At 43.4% G+C, this 15187-nt stretch overlaps 1 protein-coding gene across 8 annotated transcripts in view; it reads right to left on the minus strand.

The window, feature by feature from the left end:
* Positions 1-477: 477 nt before the first annotated feature.
* Positions 478-15187, minus strand: part of nrxn2b (neurexin 2b) — a 710873-nt gene continuing 696163 nt past the window's right edge. For 6 of the 8 annotated variants that reach the window (XM_080298328.1, XM_080298327.1, XM_080298326.1 and 3 more), the window contains 2 exons: positions 11819-11897; positions 478-3558 (listed from right to left, as the gene is read on the minus strand). In XM_080298328.1, coding sequence (XP_080154454.1) covers positions 2669-3558; positions 11819-11897 — 969 coding nt within the window. In that variant the 3' untranslated portion in view covers positions 478-2668. The remainder of the gene's footprint in view (positions 3559-11818; positions 11898-15187) is intronic. The other 2 variants (XM_080298329.1, XM_026160323.2) reach the window with 1 other exon arrangement.

A 15187-nucleotide genomic window follows, 5' to 3' on the forward strand; every position in this document is an offset into this window, starting at 1 on the left:
GTAATTGCTCCCTGTGTTTCTATCGATTTCTGACAATATTAAGATACATTTAAACTAAGTGTGAAATCGTCTTACTTTCTTAATTTGGAAAATGTATTAACACATTAATGCTTTTAGGGCCACTGCGCTGTTATGAAATATGTCAGCATTTAAAGCCGTGATGTGGAGAATTTTTTGTGATTATAGCATCTTTCAAATTATTTGATGTAATAACTTTTCTTTATACTGAGAAATGAGACTATCCCTTTAAAACGGGTCCAGCTACAGACTTATTTTGCAGAGCATTTATCTTAATCGGGGTGTCAGAGTCAGAAATGGTCCGGTTCTAATTAGAGCTGCTTTCACCAGCAACTTGGTCCATCGGATGTCGTAATATCGAACTGTTTCAAAGCAATTTGCAGTCCTCTGAGTACCTCCTGGGGATTGAATCAAATTTGAAAATAAGGAGACAATGAACAGACCACACAACGCAGTAAGTAAGAAGTATATAACCAAGTGTATTCCCTCTGTTAATGTACACATATTTAGAGTCATCTCACTGGAACACTTTACAATAACATTTAGAAAGAACAGGAAGATACTGGGAGAGTATGCTCAGAATGGAGAAAGAGAGAAACCAGACAAACGTGGCAGAAGAGAGTAACGACGGAGCCCGTCAAGTGAAATGACTACCGTCTTGTCTCTCGCCATATAGACAGAAATAGATATAAAACAAATTAAAGTAAATAAAAATCAGAGGATGGATAAAACCTGCTTTCCTCACAGGATACGGGGACATACGATCTCTACAGAGAAAAAGGAATGCATGAAGAACAAAGAAAGAGGCTAAGGATGACAGATGGAGGATAAAAGAGGACATTTTCTCCTCTGGAAAAGGAGAATGCATGGTTTGATGTTCATAACCCAAATCATATTTGCTCAGGTACCAAAAGAAAATACATAGAAATTTCAGTTTCCCAGAATCAGTTATTTTTTTTCTCCAAACAGGAATGATAGTAGGGAAAACACATTTCTCTTAGTAATGGGATGAAAGTCAAATATTTAGACATTTCACAAACTTTTTTCAGAATTTTTCTTTTCATGGTACAGTTTTCTTTTCTTAATAGACTTGAGAAAATTGGAATACTAGAGTTCTGTTGTACATCTTTCAGGGAACTGCTGTTCTCCTTTTATTTGTGTGCTCTTCCCATTAAGTTCGCTTTGCCCGCGGGCTGCCGTCAGTCCAGTCAGGCTAGAGAGGGGCGAACGACACAGTTGCTCTTTTTCAGCTGCTGCAAGGTATCTCTCTCCACAGTGGAACTCCAACACGAATGAATTCAGAATCTCCCTAAAATGTCTCTCATTCCTCCAGAAATGAAAAGAAATTTAAAAAAAGAAAAGAAAAGAGCAAACCAAAGTGACTGAGTCTTGCAGCAAGGCATTCCATCAGCCGCACTGTTCATGAAGTGAGGGGCAGGGGTCTGAGGAACGGGGGGTTGGACGGTGAAGCTGTTCAAGAATCCCATCTTTTGCTGTGCACGTCTCAGCAAACGCACCTTTTGATTCGTTCACATAGGTCCATATGTTTCTGCAACGTCTATACATATATTTATAATTATATAGAACAGAGTTCATCTTGTTTGCTGGAGGTTTTTTCTGTTTTTCGGTGATTAGTAACTTGTAAGGACGTGACAGTTTCTCTGCTGGCCCACTAGGGGGCACCTCAGAGCCCCAGATACACATGACACAGATCTGCTGGAACAAAGGACGACCAAAGGGGTGTTTTTTTTGGCCTCGATGAGTTTTTGGCGGCTAAACGTACAATTTAGCATCCGTTAGGTTGGAGCGGTGGCATCTCACGTAGTTGCTACTTTTAATGTTGTTACGATCATCAGTCATCGGCGTCATATTTTTTTTGTTTTTTTAAACTCCACAGAAAGGAAAAACAGTTTATCTCTTTTTCGTAAATGAATACTACATGCTTGAAACACGGCAGAGTTTACATCGCATCGGCTGCTGGGCACCGTAGACAAGGAGAGAAACAGAGTTCGTGGGTGAACGAGAAGGAGAGAGAGAGATCCGATGAGAGGCGAGAGATCGGAGGTGTCGAACACTTACAGAGGTGGAGGAGCTGGATTTGACACAGTGTTTCTCTAAGCTGGCAGTATATTGATCTGCTAATTCGAGCCTGGTTGGAAAAAAAATCTGTTTGATACTGTCTAAGGTGACGCAGGTTCTCCTCAGAATCAAGTACAGGCCTTGACACAAATACTGATGGCGATGCTTTCCTACAGTACTCAGGCTAACCCATGAATCACTGCTTTATCAGCATTTGCTACGTGGTTGTTGGCACGGTATGTGTAGAGATGTAATAGCCTTTCCTTAAATCCACACTGTGGTTAGCATTGAATGCAACTGAAGTTTAGTCTAATCAATCAAAGCAATGTGGAAATGTGTGAGGAGAGCTGTGATGTCACTGTGCCATCTCATTTCGCTGCCTCCCTCTGATTCGAGATGAACTGGTAACACATATGAGCACCTGACAATACTTGAAGTTTGAAATGAATTAGCCACTGTGATGTGTTTGCAGTTTTCCCACATACTGCCTTCTCTCCCTCCTTCTCCCCGCCGTCTCTTTCCTTTTCTAAGTGCTCTGCTGTCTGCCCCTGTGTGTCACGGCGGCACTCCCTCAGACGTAGTACTCTTTGTCTTTGTTCTTCTTGTTCTTGGTGACCGTCTTGGCAGTGCTGGGCTGTTTCTCCTTCACCAGGGCCCCATTGCTCTGTGTGGCTGAGTTGCTAATGTAGTTACGGCTCTGGTCCACCTGATAGGAGCCCTCATCGCGGTTGCGGTACTTGTACATGGCGTACAGCAAGATGAGGATGCAGAGGGCAGCGGCTGCCACGATGCCCACCACCATCCCGGTGGTGCTGCTCGACTGCTGCACTTCTACGGCACCCGGGAGCCCTCTCTCTGGAGATGTGGGGTCTGGAGTGGGAACATGAGGGAAATTTGGGGGATAGGTTATACCTGGGACTCTACGGTGGCCTGGATCCAAAGAGGGCTGGGCCGGCGGCAGCAGCACTTGGTCCCGGGTGTTCATTTTCCCGGCAGGGATGTTGTTGCTACTACTGCTGCTGCCGCCGCCGGCTGACTTGATGCGCGGGTTCAGCTGATCGGGGTTGGCTGTGGGGGTGGAGGAGAGAGGGGGGCGGGAGTTGGGGAAGCGGGAGAAATGGCGGTCTCGGGGGTTTTGGACGCCACCCTCGACGGCCGGGGGAGGGGGGAGGACAGTCCTGTCGGTGACCAGGCCGGAATTTTTGTAATAGTCCTCGTCATCTGACTCGGTCATCTCCCCCGAGCCGTACGCCGACACCTCGATGGTCTCCTCGCAGTCCTCCTGGTCCAAGGGGCAAGGGGGCCGGCCGTTGGGCAAGGGGAGGGATTCTTTGGTGGTTTCAAGCAGGGTGAGGAAAGGGCGGTAAGTGGTGGGGGGCGGGGGTATTACTGGGTAGTGGGTGGCGATAGATGGGGGGTCTAGGGAGTCCACTGTAATAATGGGCAACACTAATTCACCTCCTAGGACAAGAAAGAGACAACGAAGGAAAAGAGTGTTAGAGACCACCTGAGGGAGAGACGACTTCCAGATCAACAGAAGAAAGACAGTTCAAATGTTACAGAAACACCAGTATTAGAACAGCACTACAGCTTAACATGAGGTTAGTTCTACAAGTTTAGTCTGTTCTATTTAAAAAGTTAATATGCTGACTAACTTTGAGCTGCATTATAAAACAAGATGTAAGAATATACTCTAGCCTGCACCTGCTCCTGACTGTTCTGACCTATTTCGCTGTGCTGCATATTCCTACATGTCATATCACTAACACAAGGTAAAAGCAGACTACAAATTACACTGAACAACGTAACATCTATTGTACTACACAGCCTATCCTTCACTGCTAACCTTTCTAGTCCTACCTACGCTGACTACGCTCAGATGTTTCTGCTGTGATTGGTTAAATAAGATAGCAAACCACGAGGTTCAGGTCACTTACATCAACAAATTGGCCGCATGATTTTTGCATGAAAAAAAAAATTACAAAAAGAAAGCTGTGTAAGATTGTTCTCGGATAGTGATAAACAACTCCCCTCCCCACCCCCACCATTGTTTACCTCCTCTCCTCTTTTGTCTCTTTATTGGGTGAAAAATAATCAGAATGTAACAAAAAAAAAAAGAATAATAATGTATTGTTGCATTATTCACTTGTTCTCCCCCCCCCCCCCCCCAAATTCACATGAAGAATTGTCTCAATCCTATTTTCCCCTTTTGGGCATGGTGGCTTCTATGGCTCATTTCTAATTAGCTTAATCTGTATGCAAACCCTCAGGAGCGGCTGCAGAAAACTGATGCCTCTAATTCTTAACCCAAACTCTCAGTGCACTACACTACAGCGCACTGAGTAACAGAGTATTAAATAATACTGCTCAGTTTTTTATCATGACTCCCTCATGCCCACTTCCCTCCCAAACACCACACGTTAAACATGGGGGAATGATGTTCTTTTCAAACAGCCATCAACACAAATAACATTAAAAAAAGTCTTAATGAGCCAGAATTTCAGTTCAAGCCTCAGTTATGCAATTTTAGCCCAGTGCGAAATAAGCTTCGACTTTGCTTCAGTTCAGATTATTGGGGGAAAAAAGGTGCATTTAAGAGGAATCCTTGTATCATAGACTGAAATGGTTAGACATATCAGGAGTGTGTCAACAGGAAATAGAATATTAATAGCAGTAAATTTACACACTCAATTTTCTGTCCAGTGTTGCAAAAGGGTCAGTAAAGGAAACAGTTGAGAAGTATTGCAGAGTGAATTAGATTACAACACATCTTGGAGGGGGACAAAAGGGAAGGTAACAGCAAAACATAAGCAAAGAAATGCCAACATCACCAGCATAAAATCATGACTCTGGCTCTGTGTTCGATTGATGAGGTAAACCAGGGAGACTCAGTGGGAGAGAGTGGCTGGATAAGGCGTTTCAGGAATGAATGGGAAGGGAGGGGATGGTTAATAGGAGGTTCTGGGATTGTAAGAATTCCTCTGTGGCCTTTATTCAGCTCAGCAGCACTCAAACACCCCCAAACCCATTGGTCAGTTACAAAACCCCCACATTTTCACTTAAAGAATGGCAAAGGCTTTGTTAAAAAAAAGGTAATGCATTGGGTTAACAAAGCCACTGCGACATATCAGCATATAACAACACACTTGAGAGAAACTCCTTGAAATAAAGCAAAATGTGAGAGCTGTAAAGGAGAAAGAAACTTAGTAATTCTTCAACCGTTCTAAGTTATTATTTCACCACCACTACTGGAAAGGCTAGTTTCCATGGCAATGCTCAAGTTATTTCTCTCCCATACATTTTCTGTCTGCGTTTGAGGGATGAGTTTCACCTTGAAGGCGAGAGGACAGCAGAGTGCGGCGGCACATTTGAGGAACAAAGCAGATTCACTTCGAGTAGGATTTCCCCCAGTGCGTTCAAAAGAAAGAAAGAAAATCTTTGTGTTTCGTAAGATAACTCGTCAAAGTCGCTCCAGCGAGGGGGGTGGGGCCAACGATTTGGGAACGCAGAGAAGATCGTTTCCTAGAGATACAGGACGCATGTGCGAGTGAGGGTGATGACGAGAAGACGTTAGCGCTGCTATCTTTACTCTGCCGTCTGTCTGCGTGGCGCAGATGCTGCGAGTGCAATTTCGAGCTTCATACCTGCTGCTCGGTGTGCAGCCTGCCCATTACTGAGAAGCTACCTCTGCTCACAGTGCGTCCTACTTACTGTACGTGCGGCTGACACGGCAAATAGATGCCCCTGTTACAATAAACATTTAATGTAATCCTCAGGAATCAGGACCACTGTGCTTCCCTGCTTAAAGTCTGCTTATAGGAGCCCCTCGGAGTGACGCTTACAATGGTTATTAAATATTTACGGGAGGCTCAGAGTCATCATGCACAAGTGTACATAGAAAGGATTGTTCAAGCAAGTGACCCACATCGCTCTGCTGTCCTCTTAGTTTTTAGGAGCCAAAGCCTGAAGGCCTCATGGCATTATCCCATATGACTGGCAGGCAGCAGCTCCTAGCAGAGTAATGAACCTCAGCCCTCATACACAGAGTGAGCCACATGTCAGACCTCCAGGCAGTTATCAAGTGAAACATCTTTTCATTTCCTGTTGTGCGACCTAAGCCTACTGCACCAATATTTAAAACCAATCAGCAACTTCAATTGGCTTTCCGACACTGCACTGTGTGGTCCCTGTATGCAGCTCTGGTGCTGTTAACAGCCAGGTTGGAAGGTGGGGTGGGTGGGGGATACATATCACAAATCTCCCTGCATGTGTTCTCCTGCTGAAAGCTGCCAAGAACCACAGACTGATGTAAACCAGAGGAAACCCAGGAAAGTGAGCATAAAATATTTAGGTGAATGCGTATTATTTTACATCAAAGCCATCAGACCCAAACTGGGATTTACTGAGACCAGTTCTGATGCCAAAAAAAAAAAAAAATTAGGCATGATTCCCACGTGTGGGGGTCTGTTTCTTTAACATTCCCACTCTGTCATTTCAGCGTTAAAGCGGGAGAGACTCAGATATTCAGCCTGATTGATTGAGTTTGACTCTGTTGATTTGAACAGCTGAGGCAGACGTTTAGTCCACAATGATGAAATTCCTTTATCTTTACCCACATGCCTCTCTACTGCGTTGCCAGTGTGAGTCACCCCCACCCCTCCTATTTACTCAAAATAAGCACAGGGCAGATGGATACTGATGCATCCACGTCGGTCTCCTGACAAATATCGTTATTCTGCTGATCACATCACCCCGCTCACATCTATTTCAAATATTTAGAGCAAAAAGGTTGTTTGGAGTTTCAGCATTCTGTAATTCAGCTTCGATTAGGCTGCAGATGGAAAATCTAACTGCGTGTCCGAGCATAATATATTATCCCTTTCTTGCTTCTGAATCCCGCTACAATAGGTGGCCCTATAATCGGTGCAGGGAACAAACCTGCTTCTTTATATGCGGGGCTCTGTAAACTGCTGCTGCTGTTCTCAGGTGAAGTGACTTGTTTTGACAAAAAAGATATGATGCCCTGCTCATATTGTGTCTCACTCAGAGTCACATATTGTGCAGCAATAAAGTCTCCAGTCTCCAATCTCCATGTCAGAGGTTCAGACAATCTGCAAACCATCATGTTTCTCCATGGTGCTCCGGGGCATTTGTTTACAATCTGAAGCTAAAGCGGCCAGATTTCCTACTCAGAATGCAACACAAGGAAAAAGGCCATCCTCCCTAAAACATTTGGTTCTAATTAGAATTTCAAAAACCACTTTTGTGTAGTTTGCAGAATATGTATAATTTTTTTGTAAATGACAAAAATGCACCATTGACCAGTAATGAAATAAAATGGTTACAGGCATGTGAATAATGTTGAGTAATGCATTCTTCGCTTGTGTGATTAGGCTGACTGAGCACCTCTGCAGTGACTGGGTATCCCGACTAAGACTGTGATCCATATTTTTGGTACTGTAAAATAACTCTGCTAATTAAAGACAATCACCTAAAGCCCTGCAACAGACTGGCAACATGTCCAGGCTGTACCCCCCGTCTCGCCCTATGGTAGCTGGGAGACGTTTCATTATAACTCATGCAAACTCAAGCATTCATCATGGAGCTGATGCGACCTTTACTCAATTGCATTATTTTTTTCCACAGAAAACGATCAAATCAGAAGGCTCGTTCCAAATCTGACCAATCAGACACAGTAGGGGTAGAGGCTTGGACAGTAACACTTGCCTGAACCCTGAAAGGATGATGTACCGCTTAGAAAGCATCCTGTCATGCAGGTTCAAGCATCCATACTGCTCAGGATCCAACCCGTGGAACCTATATTGATAAACTTGGGCCTGTTACTAGCTAAGAGCGATCAATAAAGCATCACCCTGACAAATAACTAACACCCAAACCCATCGACTTGGCTCTGAGTCACATTGAATGCGGAGGGGGACCGAGAGGCTCCAGGTCATCCCTCATCTATCACCCAATCTCTTATTTTCACTCCTCGGCCTAAGAAGAGCAATTCATAGGTTGTCTCTATAGCATGCTGTCTGATGAATTATTGAGGAGCTCCTCAAAGCTCTGATCTTGTCAGAGTAAAACCGATATAGAGCCTACAACATCCTGGGACTGATAAGTAGCTTGGAGAAAAGCAAAGTGAGGTCATGTCGGGCTAGAGAACAGACAGAACATGATATATGGAGACAAAAAGACACAGCTTTAATGTTGGACGGATAGAATCTCAATATGTTTGTTAGTGTGAAATATAGTTATTATATGTGTAGCAAATGAGTGTCCATATGCATCTTTGGAGACTTTTTCCTGTCTGTTCATTTTCTGCTCGGTATATTGAGCTTTGTAATCGAGGTCCACATTTCCTAGCTTGTCACCCTTCTGACAGAGACTCATTACAAACACTGAAGTATCGAAACCATAGCTCTAATTGGGTGATGTAATTAAGGCTCTCTAACAGTCAAAGTTTAATTAGCCTGGTGGGAACGCCAGGAATCGTTCATGGGAATTTCACTCTCTCCTTCACTTCCTCTTCCTTCTCTCTCGCAGGCTCCCTCTGTACCTCCGCTTCTCTCCTCTCCCCATTCCTCTGTTCTGCTTTGAGCGCAAAGGAACGTGATGCACATCTCAATGAAAGCCAGTCCTTCCCGCTCGTCTCCTCCTCAGGTCTTCTTCTCTGCACCCTGTGCTTTTGTCTATTTTGCATCCACTCTGAGCTTGTCAGCAAATGTGCAACAGCAGCTACCCCTCAATCACTGTCTGAGCGTTTCACGTTGAGGACTCTCATTTAGCGTGACACAGCCAAAACACTCCTCCACCAAATGCAGTTTTGGAAAAAAGGGAAAAGGAAAAAACAAGCTGCATCTCTTGAATTGTGTGTTGTGGTGTTACCAGCTGCAGGTAAGCAGATGGAGCTCAGCTGGTTGTATATATGAAGGAGTTGTATCGATCCTCATCAATTCATAACCACTGCATCTAGCTTTGCTTAACAGAAAATCCACAGCTGCCTTTAAAATGTTTCTCTCCTTCTTTCCTGAAGGCAGTTCAATAACAGCGAGCCGAACACTCACATGTAATTGAAAACACTGGGAATTGGTCCTATCACACAATGACTAAAGGCCTGTGTTTGTGCAGCAGTGATGGAGGGGGAACATGCTTTGGAGACAATGTTGATTCTGCTCTCCTCGTCCACAGTTTTCACAGAGGCTTATCCGACCCCGCCGGCTCGCTTCGCTGGAACTCTCGTGGCATCTGGAAGGTGTGATACAGAGCACGCGCGCGCGTGTACGCACAAGCGCGTTCATTGTTGCTCGGGAGAGTCGGAGGCAGAGAGAAAACTTTACACCCACAGAGTGAGAGAGACAAGTGCCTGTGTGGAAAGGTGAGCATGTCAGACACCGTATGTGTGTTTGTGGGGGCGTGCGAGAGAAAGGGAGAGATAGTGAGTTGCATTTCCTCATGGGAGATTAAGCCTGGACATAGCATCCAACCAAAAAAAACTCTCATTTCTTCTTTTGATAAGAGGGGTATTGAGTCTCTATTTCAGTCCCAACCACCTACAGAGAAAACTGCAGGAAAATGCTGCACTCAAGTTTCTCAGCACTGGTTCAGATCAGGTTCTCCCAACACAAACATACTGATAAATGTTGTAATCTGCTGCCATTTACAGTCCACCAGTCAAACCACTAATCCACAATCCTACAACAAACTTTTACAGTTATTCAAGGTAACTCAAGTGCTTTTCGGGGAGCACATACACTGCTTAACAAATTTATTAGACCACCAGTCAGTACCAGGTTTATGCTACAGCTGTCCTAACAGTACTGGTAATTACCAAAACCATTTCTTATGTGTCTGTAATGACACAAGATCTATTACTATAACAAGAAAATAATAATTTTCTTAAAGACCTAATATCACCCCAGCCTGGTTCTGCTGGAGGTTTCGTCCTGTTAAAAAGGTGTTTTTCCTTCCCACTATCACCAAAGCACTTGATCATAGGGGGATTGTCTGTTGGGGTTTTCTCTGTATTATTTCAGGGTCTTTGCCTTAAAAAAGTTGTTGTGATTTGGAAATGTATAAATAAAATTAAAGTCATCCAGCAGTATGCACAAGGCTCTTTAATCAAAATGATATTTTAATACTAAAATATAATTATTATATTTTAACATTTGAACTTAGTGTTTTGGAAAAAATAGAAACAAACAAAAAAGCACATCTTTGTTTTTCTTGAACAGTTTTAGTGGTTGAATATTGTCCTTGATTCATTTCTGGGAAAGCCCAGTGTGCCAGCTCAAATTCAGACATAAAAACATGAATATAGTTTGTTATTTGACTAATAAATAACAAAGTAATTTTTTAGTTTTAAACGTGTTTTTGACAGATTTCTAAAATATTTGTTTTTTCTCATTTTTATGACGGGTCATCAGATACATTATTAAGCAATGTACACTATGGCATTTCTCTTCATTTTTTCCCTTTTTCCATCATATAAAGCAGCGGTCCTCAACCCCAAGGCCTCGGACCGGTACCGGTCCGTGAGTCGTTTGGTACCGGGCCGCGAGAGTTGAGGCTCGGGTGTGAAATGTATGGTTTTCAGGGTTTTTATCGGTTTCCAGCGTTATTTTGTTATCGTTTTTATCGTTTACTCGGTTTTCCTGGGTCTTTTCACGTGTGTTATGAATAAATCTTCTTTTTTTCGGTACCGGTACTAGTTTTATTTTGTTGTATTTATCCGCGACACCTTGAAGGCCGGTCAGTGAAAATATTGTCGGGCATAAACTGATCTGTGGCGCAAAAAAGGTTGGGGACCGCTGATATAAAGCATGTTCTGCTGAAGCTACACAACGGTTTGCCCTATCTCAGAACATTAAGGCAGGTTTGAATAAAACCACACTTAGCTTATAGCTAGTAGTCGCTAGCAAGTCTTGTTTTATGCTCCAGGAATTTAATGTTTTCTATTATTTGACAGTGGCGTCATAGTGGCTCTGCTTTGATTAAAGGTTTCACCCACACCAGAGTCAAATCTGTGAACCCATTAAACACACAACTCTTGTCACTCAAGATCTTTAAGGATGAAATACTGCATAATTTAATGTGGACATGCATATCTTCTGACTCTTGGAGTTTTAGAAGCCTTGACTTGTAGCTGCACGAGTAATTTGAATCTCACTTTTTCACTGAACAGGCATGGTTCTTGGCAGTTTTTAAATATGGCCAGCTTATTAGTGCTAGAAACCACAGCGGCAAGGAGTAAAACACATGGCCTTTAACTTCCACCTCCTGACATGGTGTCAGAACATTGCTTGACCCTCTGTTCACACTAACAGTGCCTCAGCCACCAGGTCTGCCAAGCTACAGCTGTGCGCCATGCAGAACAAGCTGTGTTTCCACGTTGGAACTGTCCTGCCTTGTTAAAATCGGGGCAGGGGATTGGTGCAACAGCTGGGAAAATGCCAGGTATTACCACATGGCTGAGCAATTGACAGACCACAATGCTGCTGACTGCCTGCTGCTTTAAAAAGCAACAAGAAAAAAAACTCGGAGAGTACACATCTGGCCAATCAGAGCTGCATACAGGGGGGCTGCGCAGTCACAAGGTATCATTTAGAAGAGGAGAAAGGGACATTGAGGTAGTCTAGGTAACTCTGCTTTTGTGTTTCAGGCTGACTTTGTTTCCAGATAAAACACAACAAAGGCAGAACTCCCTGAGCTGACTCACCATTTCCAGGCTCGCACTCCTCCAAATCTTCGTCATCGCTAGGACATTCAGCCGATGCTACCAGGAGGTCGTCTGAATTCTGGAAGAACAGAGAGGGAGGAGATACAGTCAGGACAAATTTTATTTGTGTAGAGGATACACCGAATATCTAAGCGGATTAAGAGTCTCTGGAAGTCACAGTGAAGGTCTTCGGCTCCACCGATGCCTAGTCTCACAGAAGCGTGTGCAGCTGCAGTACGAGAAGCAAACTTCCGGGGAAAACTCTTATCTGTAACTCAGTTACAACATGAAGATTTATTGTTGAGCAGTTGTGGCACAAGAGCTGAAAATATGGAGGTGGCAGTGCTTTATGAGCAGCACCCGTGTGTACTTATGTAACAAAAGATGGAGAGCTCGAGGGAAACCAAAGTGAAACAATCTCTTTCTGACCCAACGCCGCCGATCAAAGAGGTGCAGCTTGTCGAAACAGCGCGTCAGCTCCACTGAGTGGGCAAAAGTGTCAGACATTGAAGGCTCTATTGCACAATTGTTTTTACTTTTCAGCACATGCAGTAGATTATCTCCATTATGGTCTCTATAGGATTATTTTTGACCTTGAGCTTGTAGACATTTGAAGTAGGCGATAAAGAAAGCAGTAGACATGGAGCCTGTTGTGCCGGGTTTACAAGTACAGCGGGTACAACAGCGGGGGTCTTGAAATGAAAGCAGATTAAATCTGACAAGGTGGTTCCAATTTAGTAGCCCAGGTTTGTCCTCACTGCTGCATGACTCACACAGCTGCGTGTCTAGACACCCAAACATCCTGCCCTCGCCTCCTCTCAGCCTCTGGTTGTTATTCAAGATGGGGGTCATCTGATAGAAAATGGAGGGCTTTTATCAGCATAACTGATTCACTGCCTCGCAGAGTTTTCGCTCTGTTATTAATCCGTGGCACGGGCATAATCATTTATTAATTACGCTGTGTCCGTTTGAGTGTGTGTTCACATCACCTAGCTCTGTCAAATGGTCCTAATGATCCCGTTTCAGTTTCCCAGCAACATCTCCATCACGCATGCACTTACATTCGTATTCCATCCATGCAGCTGCTTCGATATAAGCAGCGCATAATGAATCCTTTAAAATGTGCACTCCTTTAAATTAAACAACCAGGACATCAATAAATGCACACGTCGGGCTGTGTTTGTGGCCATAAAAGCTAAAAGAAAAGAAAAAAGGAGTTTTTATAACACAATGTCTTACTGATTGAATTTCAAAAGGTTTTTTTCAGCCTCCTGGAGTTATGATGGCTGTAATTTCGTGCAACATCTGTGACACACTTTTAAACCCCAATTTACCTGACCCCCCTGGAACATCCAAAACAGCCCCGCTGACTATCTCCAAGCAGCATCCACAAGGACTTTGAACCATCTTCTATCCATCCAGACAAATCAGAGAGAGATGGCAAACACCTGGGAGTGCTCTCAGCTTAAGACAGCAGCAAGGGCGAGGCTTGTGATCTTAGTTTTATAACATCCTGACACCAAATTTGGGTCAGATCGAGACAAGCGATGACTTCCAACTGTTTCATGGAAACCCACAGTATCAAGGGGTAAAAAAGCAGAATAAATCAGACCCCCGCATGCACATCAAAAGGTAGATCTTTTATTCTAAGCATCAAAGCACATTATTCCACTATGATCAAAGCTACAGCGCGGCGGGTAGCTCAGAGCTTTTGGAGAAATTGAAATTTAAGTTTCTGCTCATATATAGTTAGATTCTGCCACTCCTGCATTAATACACCATTGCCATGTTTGTTTTTTTATCCATCTGAAGAACAGGAAAAACAACGAGGCAACAATTCCTAATCTGACCACATGACTGTGACGGATCTAGAGCAAGGATGTTAAAGTCACATCATGAGCCACATACAGCTCACTTCGATCTTAAGCGGCTGGACTGGCGAAACTTCCATTTATGCTGACGTACAGAAGTTTAAGTGCACATTTATTCACTGAGATATTTCAATATAAGAAAAAGAAATGCAATGGAAGAAATCTATCAGCACAACTCTTTGGGCTTGAATTATGAAAAAATAAATGTGTAAAGTTACAGAAAGTTCTGCGAACTCTGACTGTACTGTAAGTATAAAAATGAAAGCTTTTGTTAACTGACAGAAAATGTTTACTGTAGATACAAACATTTGGGGTTTAAAGGATGAGGCACAGTCCATAAAACTGTTGTATACTTACACTTCTTCTGTCTCAAATAGGTGAACCAGACATGGCCACTGAACAGGCAGGGAGTATCTGGAATCATGTAGTTCCATGAGGACCTTCTCTTTTTGCATTCTTTTCTTTTTAGGTGGAAAAAAGTTTTTATTTTGACAAAAACAAGCAAATCGCTAAAGTAAACCAAGCTACCATCACCTCCTGGGTGATTTACAGCACCATATAATTCAAAATGATTAGTCAATAAAACCCAGAAACAAAAACCTAAAGATTTGTGAATTAATCTAAACTTCTTCCAGAAAAGTTGGTTTTCTTAATTATCTGATTTTTAGTTTTCAACTGCTATTAATGCTGCACATAACAGACTCTTAAGTGGCATTATTCAATGTTTCCTGCTGTATGGACCTTGTCATTTAATTTCTGTTTCACCAAAGAACCAGCTACTTTTCTAATACAGCTGTCTATGCTTTGGACTGAAGGTTTAACTGGCTGCAAAATAAGTCCCGAGTTTATGATCTAAAGTGTCGAGTCTTATCGAACACAATGTGATGTTTATTTTGTAAATTATTTTCTGAATCAGTGTCAGGAAGGATGGTAAAGCAGGGTTGGGTGGGCGTACATTGGGACTGACAAGTTGTCTGTGAAGGTTCTCAGTCATCCAGGTCATCATAGTCAAAGGAGCTTGCAAAGAAAAGCGTCTGGACTTCTTTAAGTTACTTGAAGACGTTTCACCTCTCATCCGAGAAGCTTCTTCAGTTCTAAGGTCAAATGGTGGAGAGTCCCAGATATAAACCTAGTGGGAGTAACCCCCCACAGAGGGACAAAAGGACCCCCTGATGATCCTCTAATCCACTGAGCCAAGGTGTGAAACTGGGTGTGGGCCCCAATCAGCCAGAGTTTCGGGTGAGTTCATTGTGAAACCTGGCCCCACCTTATCATGCGAATTCCTGAGATCAGATGGCCCAGGATGTGAGTGGGCGTTAAGGCGTCTGGGAAGGGATCTCAAAACTGGATTAAAACTATGTCCACTGTGAGCGACCATCTTTGAACAGAGGCGGTGGTTTACGACACCAACTCTCTGCCATCTATAATCCAGTTTTGAGATCCCTCCCCAGACGCCTTAACGCCCACTCACATCCTGGGCGATCTGATCTCAGGAATT

This window comes from Astatotilapia calliptera, chromosome 3, assembly GCF_964374335.1.
Source record: "Astatotilapia calliptera chromosome 3, fAstCal68.1, whole genome shotgun sequence".
NCBI lineage: Eukaryota > Metazoa > Chordata > Actinopteri > Cichliformes > Cichlidae > Astatotilapia > Astatotilapia calliptera.